At 29.9% G+C, this 12,283-nt stretch overlaps 1 protein-coding gene across 1 annotated transcript in view; it reads right to left on the reverse strand.

Annotated features, from left to right (window-relative positions):
* LOC123303483 overlaps window positions 1-12,283 on the reverse strand; it is a 65,163-nt gene that overhangs the window by 38,541 nt on the left and 14,339 nt on the right. The window contains exons 2-3 of the mRNA XM_044886283.1: window positions 3,895-4,213; window positions 2,948-3,219 (exon numbers count right to left, since the gene is read on the reverse strand). Coding sequence (XP_044742218.1) covers window positions 2,948-3,219; window positions 3,895-4,213 — 591 coding nt within the window. The remainder of the gene's footprint in view (window positions 1-2,947; window positions 3,220-3,894; window positions 4,214-12,283) is intronic.

Here is a 12,283-nt window from a genome sequence, read left to right on the forward strand (position 1 = left end):
AGAGTAAAAAAGATTTGCACTTGGCTGGGATTTGAACATTGGTTTTTTGAGTGGGAGTCTATCACTGATACCACTCGGCCACAGCCAGATTGTAAATTTGTTCATGTTTTTATTTTATAACTTGGTGTAGCACATAGCCAGTTGTAATATATTGGTTTATGTTTTCCAGTAAGTGAGTTTGACGTAATGATGTTTTTAGTTAGTTCACTTTTATTTATCGTTTTTGTGTAGAAAGAATGTGCTTGTTGTATAACAAAATTTTGAATAGTCGGAACGTTTGTTTGTTTATGCATGTCTTTGATTTTAGTGTATCTGTCTCCTTTTATTACCAGTCTGAGACATTTATTCTGTATACGCTGTAATTTTTTGTATGAAGTGTCTGAGGCTGCACTCCAGACAGGGGCTCCGTAGGTGAAGATTGGTCTTATTACTGCTGTGTACAGGAGTTTTTTATTCTTGTAACTTAGAGTGCTATATTTATTTAATAGTGGATACAAGAGCCTTATGCACCCATGCCCTTTTTTTATCATATGGCTAATATGTGGAGCAAATGACAATGTCTTGTCCATATATACACCTAAATATTTTACCGAATGTTTGGCAGGGTTGATTATTATTCCATCGACTTTCAGAGGATCGTGGATTTTGATGTTTGTAAACTTTTTACTGAATATAATATATTCAGTTTTTAAGTTATTTATTTTAATTTTCCAATCCCTGGCAAACTTCAGTATCATGTTCAGGTGTATCTGAATTTGCTTTGTTGCGACCTGTGCGTTAAAGGAATGGGTGTATATGGCCGTGTCATCCGCGTAGATGGCTGTTTTTGTTTTTGAGAATTGAGGGATGTCGTTAATAAAATAATTAAAAAGTGCTGGCCCGAGCACCGAACCCTGGGGCACACCTGCTTTTGGGTACCTATTCTTAGACAGGGTATTGTTTATTTTAACTTTAAATGATCTGTCCCTTAGGTAGTTGGCCAATAGTGTGACCAGGTATCTTGGGAAGTTGTATTTTATTAATTTATAGATTATACCATCAATGTACACGGTGTCAAACGCCTTTTCAATATCCAGAAGGGCCACAGCTGTGACATTGTTTTTGTTAAAATTTGTTATAATATCATTAGCGATTCTTGCCACTTGCATGCTTGTGCTGTGGCCACTTCTGAACCCGAACTGTTCATTGATGATAATATTGTTGTTTTTGTTGAGTTTGTTAATTCTTCCCAAGATAACCTTCTCAGTAATCTTGGACAACATGCTTAGGAGACTGATCGGGCGATAGTTATTTGGGTCACTGGTGTCCTTGTTGGGCTTAGGTAGGGGTACAACTATGGCAGTTTTCCATGATTTTGGGAAGTAACTAAGTTTTAGAATGCCATTGATTATGTAGTTTAGTTGTACTACGGCCTTCGTTGTCAAGTTTTTAATTATTTTATTATCTATCCCGTCATGCCCTGGTGCTTTATTGTTGGGTAAATGTTTAATTATACCTTTTATTTCTGCGGGGGAGGTTAGCTTGACTCTGTCAACTTGGAGATTTATTGGTGTTTGAAAATAGTTTTTTATTGTTTTTTGTATTTCGTCTTCTAGAGGAGTAGTTCGTTCGTTTGTCTGGACTTCCTCTAGTGTTTGGCTTATAATGTCGGCTTTGTCTCTGTCTGTCATATATTTTTTGTCGTCTTTTGTCAGTGTGGGGATAGAGCATGTAGGTTTTTTGAAGGATTTTGATATTCTCCACATTGCTTTATCCCCGGGTCGTAAATCCTCAAGGGTTTTTTCCCACTGTTCATTGACCTTTGATTTAAACTTTTTCCTGATGGTTGCATTTAGTTTATTTATGTCTTTTTTGAGGGTTGGTAGATATCTTTTTTGATATAATTTCCTCATCGCGTTTCGATCTCTGATGAGTCTTTTTATTTCGTCGTCAGGTGTGTATCTGTTATTATTTATCACAACCCGTTTACTGTGCAAACTTTTCGTTTCTGCTAGGGCTTGGGTGAACTCTTCAAGCGTTCTATCTACGTCTTGAACAGAGTTTATTTTATTGTTAATTGTTATTTTTGCGTTTAATGTTCTTTTAAACTCTGTCCAATCGGTAGATTTGTATGAAGTGACCACCCGTTGGGAACATTCTTTTAAATTCATTAAGATATTGAACAGCACCGGGTTGTGATCAGAAGGCAGTTCAGGGATGGATTCAGGGTCAGTTATATTGGTTACATTTTTGTTTATGACCAGGTCAATGAAAGTGGGTGTCATTCCGTTTGTAGGGTAATGTGTAGGATTCTCTGTGTTGAGTATTATTATGTTATTGTCGTTTGAGTATTTGTATAGTGTTCGTCCGTTTGTGTTTGTCAAGTGATTTTTCCAAGTTGTGTGTCGCGCGTTTAAATCTCCAATTACCAACACCCGATTCCCTACTCCAAACAGAGTTTCCAGGTCCTGGATTGGAAATTTATTGCTTGGAGGGTTGTACACAGCAATAATATTTATTTTATTTTGTAACTGGATGCTAATGTGTTCCATTGACACATTACCGTTGATGTCAATTTTTTGGTACGGAATGCTATTTCGAATGATAATGGCTACACCTCCGCCATTCGCTGTACGATCTTTACGAAGTATCGTATAATTTTTGATTTTAATTTTATTTTTATCAGTTAATTTTGATTCATTTATTAACATTATGTCAATTTTTTTGTCGATCATGAAAGATTTTAATTCATTTAGGTTTTGGTGTAGGCCATTAGCATTCCAAGTAGCACACTTTATGGCAGGCATTGTGTACTTTGACTATTGAAGTTTTTATTGCAGAAGTTATTAAATGTTATGAATTTTTCTAGTTCGTTTTTGCATTGTTTTAATTGATTGTTTAATTCCTTGACGTAGAGAAACATTCTTTCTACATTTATTAGTTTATTTAATTCGTCAAACTCACTTACCAGGTTTAACACATTTGTTTGGTGTTGTGTGCTTGCAATGTTGTTTTCTGTTGTACCATGAGCGTAGCCTTGGGGGGCTGTTGTATTTTGTGTAGTCTGTTGTGTGATGTTATTTTTCCTGAAGGGACTATCTATGCTCCAGGGATTTGATTTCGGCAGTGGTGCTGCGAAGTATCTTGGCTGGTATTTATTGTGATTGACAATTTTTTCTTGCTTTCTGCGTTCGATTTGCTCCATTTTTGCTTTATAAACAGGGCATTCCGTGGAATTGGCTGTATGATTATTTTTACAATTTGCACATTGTATTAATTTTTGATTAACTTCGTTCTTTTCTGTTATTTTGCAGTCCCTGGTCCAATGTGGGCCAGCACACTTTAAACATATGGGTTTGGCTCTACAATTGCTTGTGGCGTGAGAAAACTGCTGGCATCTGTGGCATTGGATAATGCCCCTTGAATTACGGTGCCTCTCCCACGTGATCTTTGTGCTTTAAACATAGCGCACATTTTGTGATAAATGCTTTTCTGTTATTTTTTGATCCATGATAACAAGGTACATGGATCTACGTGTATTCCTCATTTTGTACACGTTAATGACTTTTAAGTTGTGTTTTATTTCTATGTCTGTTTTTATGTCAGTTTCGCTCACATCGCGGGGGAGCCCCATTAGCACAAAAGCATGGTGCTTTTCTTCCTTTACTGTGAAGGTATGAAACTCCTTCCCACTTTCGTCTAATGCAGTTACATATTTTTTATATTCCGCTGTGTCATGTATGAAGAGGTTGGTTTTCTTCAGCGTATATTTAATGTGGTATCCTTTTTTAATTGTCTGGTTTAGCTCCTCGATAAAGTCCTTGTGGCTTGTGGGGACTCCGTGGATAACGATCGGAGGAGGCTTTGATTTCTTAGAGGTATTATTGTTTTGGGGTGTCTCTTCGTCATCCTCACTTTGGTTGTCGTCGTTGTTACCGCTTGGATTTTTGTCCAGAGGGGCAAATCTATTTTTTGTTGGCACCTGCACTATGTCTTTAGTGAAGTTGGTTTTAATTATCACTTCACTATTAATGTTACTTGGTCCGGCAACTGCACTGTCACGGTCACTCATTGTTTTTGTTGTGTCCTCGCATGTGTCGATAGCTTCATTTTCCTTTTCAGGATTTTGTTGTTGTTGTGGTGTGTTATTTTGGTCCTCCAATTGGACCTTCAGTACTTTGCTGGTTGCAGGTGAGCGACCAGGTCGCCCCCTCTTTTTGCCCGTTGTGGTACGCTCACTAATATTGTTCACTTTTATTTAATTATTTCTATTAAGAAACAAGTTTGAAGGTGTTGTTTATGTTTGTGTCGGTATATTACTTTATGCAACAGTATGTATATATTTAATTTGTGATAATTTAAATAATACACGTCTATTCAGTACGGCTACTGTTTAGACAATGGACGAGAACCGGTGTTTTCAACGTGGTATGGCTGTTGCCAGTAATAAATGAAAATTTTTACAAATATATATTTTTCATAAATATCATTAATATTAAAGTATATTATTAAAATTTTCAATGAAGTAATCAATTTAAATATATACTTATTTATTATACCATATATTTTAAATAAAAATGCAACCGCACACAGTATTCTCAAGTGGCCACCCATCCGTGGTACTGACTGTGGCAAATGTTTCTAAACTATTATTTTATAAAATATTTATACAAAAAATAATTTACTCTTATCAAATATTAATTTGTGGCCTGTATTAAGGCCTATGTTATTTTCATTTTTTAGCAAAAATAATGAAATATTTCAATATATTATTAAAGTAACAGATCATTTCTTTTTTGGTGCTGCTTTTTTAATTTTTGTAGGAGATGATTTGGCAACAGAAGCTTTCTTAGCTTTTGGTGCTTTCGGTTTACGAGCAGGGCTACTTTTGGCAGCGGATTTTGTACTTTTTGCTGGTTTTGCTTTAACTGGTGCTTTTTTTGATGCCGCTGATGATTTTGCAGTAACTTTTTTAGCAGCAGTTGATGATGATGGAGTCGCTTTTTTTGCTTTAGGCTTTTTGGCTGCCAATGATGTAGTTGTGGCTTTCTTTTCTTTTGGTGCCCGTTTACTTTTAGCACTCTTTGCTGAACCTTTTGCTCCACTTTCTTTTTTGGATACTTTTGATTTAGCTGAAGAATTAGATGAAGCGGAAGCAGCCAATTTGAATGAACCAGATGCACCTTTACCTTTAGTTTATACCAAGGCTCCCTCAGTTACAGCAGCTTTTAAATATTTTTTAATAAATGGTGAAATTTTATCAGAATCCACTTTATAATTTGCAGCTAAATATTTTTTAATTGCTTGTAATGATGAACCACCACGTTCTTTTAAATTTTTAATTGCGTTAACAACCATTTCTGATGTACGTGGATGTGTTGGTTTTGAATGTTGTTTTGTACGTTTAGCACCAGAAGCTGTTGCTTTTTTTGTTGGTGTTGTAGAAGCAGCAGTAACCGCAGTTGCTGCAACAGCTGTAGAATTTTCTTCGGCCATATTTTTTTACTTTATAAAAATAATGTATTTATTATAAATATTTAAATGATAAAATATAATAATTCTATCAAATAAAAAATAAAGGTTTTCAATTATATCATTATTCACAATAATATAAGTCCCTATGTAAGTCAAAGTACCATGTAGAAAACACATAAAAATTAAATAGTATTTCTAATTTACTGTCGTAGTAAACATGATTTATTTTTTCAATTTCTATAATATATAAAATAATAAATTATAAATTTAATAATAATATTTATTTTATAAATTAAAATATATTTAATTTTTTTATTAACAATTATTAATAAACATAGTTTAATATTAATTATTTCAATCATACAAAACAATAATATTTTTAAGGTAAACTTAAAAAGTATATATTTTTATTTTTTATTTAATATCGATTTATTATAAATTATTAGTATATAAATAATTAAAAAATTTAATATATAAATATATATATTATAGTATAAGATTTCATTTTTAGAAAAACTTTTTTTGTCAATAATGAAAACGTATTATTATGAAATGTGTTAATCGAACATTGACAAAATATATTTCATTAGAAAATACTTTTATTTATGCATTAATATCAATAATTAACTATTAAATTAATTTTTTCATAATTATATAAAGAAATTTTATACTGATATAAGTATTTATATATTATAATATTTATTTTAAATATAAAAAAATTTATGACAAAATATATTATTAGAGTATTTGTTGAGATTAATATAAGATTATTTTAAATAAGAATTAATTTATATAATTATTAAAATATTATTAATTTTATGTTATGTAATTTTAATAAAAATAAATAATAATAATAATAAATATACAAATTTTTTAACAATTTAAATTTTATATGATCTAAATAATTTTGTTAAGTACGATATGAGAAATCATTGTAAGCTTCGTTAAGAAACTTTGTAATATAAAATAATAATAATAATATTAAATATATAAATAAATAAAATAAATTTGATATATATTTTTAGTTCATTCTGTGTATAAATCAAAGGATACCGAATAATTGGTAACGGATGCGATATATTATAGTATCGAGTATTAAAACATAATATATAAATTTATCTTGTTATTCAAATTTTTTGTTACTTAACTTATGTATTTAGAAAATTTATAATATTATTTATATAATTGACATAAAATCTTATAAATTGAAATTTTATTAATATGTATCAAAAGAAGAGAGTAACGTATTGATATAATATCAAAGGATACTGATTATTTAAATAACGAATACGTCATATATTGTTTGTGTAACGAAGTTCACTTGGCCATCTAGTTTAAAATAACATTTTCAATAGAAAGTTTATATGCTTTTTTTTTTTTTTTTCTTTAATTATTAAAAAAATAAATTGAAATTTAACTCAATCAAATTTTATAATAATTTTAAAAAAATTTTTCCTTTTAAAAAATATTTTGTGATGTTGTGATAATATGTATTAATACAAGTGCATCCTGATACTTTTATCTCTAGTAAAGGTATGAGTATCATGAACAGTTTTGTTATCTAATGATATTATTTTGATAATATTTTGTGTATATTCTTATAATATTTTGTCTAAATATCATCATAATACAATATTATTTTGATAATATTTTATGAATATTCTTATAATATGTTACCTAAATGTCATCATAATATGATGAATTATTTCCATAATAACATATAAAAAAAGAAAAAAAAAAAAGAATCATTAATTTATAATTATTTAAATTGATTCTTTAAAAAAATATTATAATATATTATTTATAAAAATAATTTTTACTCTTATTTTAAATAAATTTGTGGCCTTTTATTAAAAGGCCTATGATCGATGTATTATTATTATAAAAATTAATGCAATGTTTTTAATTTATGCTTTCTTTTCAGTTTTCTTTGGTAATAACACTGCTTGAATGTTTGGTAATACACCACCTTGAGCAATTGTTACACCAGATAATAATTTATTTAATTCTTCATCATTACGAATTGCCAATTGTAAATGACGTGGAATGATACGTGTTTTTTTGTTATCACGGGCAGCATTACCAGCTAACTCGAGAACTTCTGCAGCCAAATATTCCATAACAGCAGCCAAATATACTGGGGCACCAGCACCTACTCGTTCAGCATAATTTCCTTTTCGTAATAATCTGTGAATTCTTCCAACAGGAAATTGTAATCCTGCTCGGCTTGATCTTGACTTTGCCTTTCCCTTTACTTTACCACCTTTACCTCGTCCAGACATAGCGAATAAATTTATTTAATTAATACTTTTTTTTGTAAATATAATCACACAGATGTGTACGTTACGGGGATTGTAACATAAATGTTTAAAATGTTATTTGGGTATTTTAATTTATAATATTTATAAAATATAAAACTTTAAAAATAAACCAATCACCTTATAGTATTATTTTCAGCCAATCAGAGAGTAGTATTCATTTTTATTGTTATATCCATCTTCGCGTATATAATACGCTAGTTGTATACACGACACGCTCATACATATACTGACTGGTGTTCTGTAACTATCTGTGTATATTAATTGTTTGTAACAATGCCACCAAAAACAAGTGGAAAAGCAGCAAAAAAAGCTGGCAAAGCTCAAAAAAATATATCAAAGAGTGATAAGAAAAAGAAGAGGAAGCGCAAGGAATCATATGCAATTTACATTTACAAAGTATTAAAACAAGTGCATCCTGATACTGGTATCTCTAGTAAAGCTATGAGTATCATGAACAGTTTTGTTAATGATATTTTTGAACGTATTGCTGCTGAAGCATCACGTTTAGCACATTATAATAAACGTTCAACAATCACAAGTCGGGAAATTCAAACCGCAGTTCGATTATTATTACCTGGTGAATTGGCAAAGCACGCTGTTAGTGAAGGTACTAAAGCTGTTACAAAATATACAAGTTCAAAATAAATAAATCGAAAATATTATTTAATTGATAACATAAAAATACATCAACATATAAAAACGGCTCTCTTTTTAAGAGAGCCATCAAATTTTTTAAATAAGAGTAAATTATTTTTATATATACAAAAAAATAAAATAAACAATTATTAATATCATATTTAATATAAAATTTTATATATTAATAGCTTGAATATATCTATTATTAGTATATCAATATTATTAATTTTAAATATAATAAAGGATATCGCGGAATATATATCGTAAATCAGTGTAATGCAAATGCATTACATTACCTTTATTATTTTCATTTTACATTTACTACTTGTTTATGTACGCTTATAATTATTAGAAAAATATTTTTAATAATTTTAAAAAATAAATGAAATAATAAAAATTTAATAATAAATTATTTATTGAAAGTATAAAAAATGGTATAGCAAAATCTTTATTTTCTTTGATTAAGGCGAAATGTTTTATTAGTTATAAATTCGATAATCTCCTATCGATACTTGTTACTCTTAACTTGTATATATAAAAAATATAATAGTATATTAATTTATAATAAAATTTTTTCAAAAATTCAATAAGTTATTGTAAAATAAAATAGATAATATACAAATTATAATTTATTATTGCAGATATATTACAATAAAAAAAAAAAATAAATAAAAATATTTGGTAATGTATGTTATAAACAAAATAATTTGTTGTAAACAAATTATATAATATGTTATATTTATTAACAAATTTATTTACTCTTATATAAATAAAATTAGTGGCTTCCCAAAAAGGAAAGCCTGTTTAAATTTATCGGATGTATTAAATATTCTTTAATAAATTTACTAAATATTTTAAGTAAATTATTATATTTTCTTAACCTCCAAAACCATACAAAGTACGACCTTGTCGTTTTAATGCATATACAACATCCATAGCTGTAACTGTTTTACGTTTTGCGTGTTCAGTATATGTAACAGCATCCCGAATAACATTTTCAAGGAATACTTTAAGTACACCACGTGTTTCTTCATAAATTAAACCAGAGATACGTTTTACTCCACCTCGTCGTGCTAAACGACGAATTGCAGGTTTTGTAATACCTTGGATATTATCACGCAAAACTTTTCTATGACGTTTTGCACCCCCTTTTCCAAGACCCTTTCCACCTTTTCCTCTGCCAGTCATTTTAATAAAAAATTATTTACAATATTTTAACGAACGGATAACACGTGTGTTAACCTCACAAGTATTGTAATGTATGTGAGCGCCGGTACAATTGTGCCTTTTTATATAAAGCATTAAAGATTTTTTAAGCCACGCCTATACAATTTGATTAGTCCATACTCTGATAGCTATCCAATAGGATATGACAACAAAAATTTTGAAATTTCATATAAATATAAATACAACACATTTATTTCGCATTTAAACATTTGACTTTGTAGTATCAAATTGTCGAATATAATTTTTAAAATTGTGTGTTTTTTTGTAGAAACATTATTATTTGAAAATGGCTAGAACCAAGCAAACTGCACGTAAATCAACTGGTGGTAAAGCACCAAGAAAACAATTAGCAACGAAAGCTGCACGTAAAAGTGCACCAGCAACTGGTGGAGTAAAAAAACCACACAGATATCGTCCTGGTACAGTAGCTTTCCGAGAAATTCGTCGTTATCAAAAAAGTACTGAATTGTTAATTCGTAAATTACCATTCCAACGTTTAGTACGTGAAATTGCACAAGATTTTAAAACCGATTTACGTTTCCAAAGTTCAGCTGTTATGGCATTACAAGAAGCTAGTGAAGCCTATTTAGTAGGTTTATTTGAAGATACCAATTTATGCGCAATTCATGCAAAGCGTGTTACAATTATGCCTAAGGATATACAATTGGCAAGACGTATTCGTGGAGAACGTGCATAAGCGTTTTAAATGACAATTTAAAAAAAAAAAAACAAATAAGAAATATTTTCGGTCCTATATATAGGACCAACATATATTATTAAATAAGAGTATATTATTTTTATTAAAAAATATATATATATATATATATATATATATATATATATATATATAAATTATTGAAATAAAATTAAACATTATTAAAATTTTGTTATAATTATAAGCGATTGCTATTTCTAAAAATAAATAAATTTCATAAAATTTATATTATTTTATATTCATTTGAAATATTAAAAAAACTTCTCGCTTTAAAGTAACCATGATATGAGTTATAAATGCAATAAAATTTTATACAAAAAATAATATTTATTTGTTGACGAATAATATAAAAGGTTTACATTTCTAAATAACATATATTTATATATGGTGTGTAAAAAAAAAGAAAAGAAGAAAAATAATATATATTTTTAATATAAAAAGGCAACCGCACACAGTGTTCCCAAGCGGTCACCCATCCAAGTACTGACTGTGCCCAATGTTGCTTAACTTCGGTGATCGGACGAGAACCAATTCAAATTCAAAAACAGTTTATTAATCAACATTTAAAAATACAATACATTACATACATAACATATATTACAAAACTTTTATTTACTATTATAGGTTATTAGCCTTAAAAGGCTTTCATCCTAACTTATTTTTCTTTCATGCAGATTGCTGTGTCGCAATTATGCTTATGATATTTAATTTATTTGTTTGAGCAGGTATATGTTAAGTTAATTTTTGTTGATATGCTCTTTACAGGAAAATTTTTAAAAACCTGTTTTATGTTTTAGGCAATAGCTGTGGCAAACTTATATTGCCCATTGCCTATGTGTTTTTGCATGTAAAATTAGATTTAAAAAGAAAAAAAAAATTTAATGCCTTGCGTGGGACTTGAACGCCTGCTTTCGGAGTGCCAGTCGGGAACGCTGGCACGACGCCACAGGCTCTTGTAAGGAATGGGTATTTTATCTTTATTATTTACTGTAAAATATTTTGTTATACATTATTTAAATATTTTGTATATATTTGTTTGTGTTTTTTGGTTAGTGAGTTTGACTTCACCATATTTTTGGTTAAGTAGCTGTTTTTAATCAACTTAGTGTAGAAAGAATGCGTTACATGTTTGGTATAGTCTTTGATTGTCGGTATGTCTGTCTCTCTATGTATGTCTTGTATTCTAGCGTATCTATCTTTGTTTAGTGTAAGTCGGAGGCATTTGTTCTGTATACGTTGCAGTCTTAGATATGTCGTGTCTGAAACGCTGTTCCACACAGGGGCTCCGTAGGTTATAGTTGGTCTTATTATTGCAGTGTATAACATTTTTTTATTTTTGGTGCTGAGTTTGCTGTATTTGTTCAGGAGTGGGTATAGTTGTCGTATACACCCATTTCCCCTACTGATCAGGTGGTTGATATGTGGGACAAACGATAATGTCCTATCAAGGTACACACCTAGGTACTTTACTTTGTGCTTGGCAGGGACTATGGCTACGCCGTCTACCTTAAGTGGATCGTAGATTTTGACATTTGTAAATTTTTTGCTAAAAATTATATGTTCAGTTTTGCTGTTATTTATTTTGATTTTCCAGTCCCTGGCAAACTTTAGTATCATATCCAGGTGTATTTGTAGTTGTTTTGTTGCCACCTGAGCACTAAAGGAGTGGGCGTACACGGCAGTGTCATCCGCGTATATCGCAGTTTTTGTTTTGGCAAATTTTGGGATATCATTAATAAAGTAGGTGAACAATATGGGCCCAAGTACCGATCCTTGTGGCACACCTGCTTTTGGGTGTCGGAGTTCCGATGTGCTGTTGTTTATTTTTACATAGAATCCCCTTCCTCTGAGGTAACTGTCCAGTAGTGCTATTAGCCATCTTGGGAAGTCATAATTTATTAGTTTGTAAATCAGTCCATCAATATATACC

Source organism: Chrysoperla carnea, assembly GCF_905475395.1.
Source record: "Chrysoperla carnea chromosome X unlocalized genomic scaffold, inChrCarn1.1 SUPER_X_unloc_1, whole genome shotgun sequence".
Classification (NCBI taxonomy): Eukaryota; Metazoa; Arthropoda; class Insecta; order Neuroptera; family Chrysopidae; genus Chrysoperla; species Chrysoperla carnea.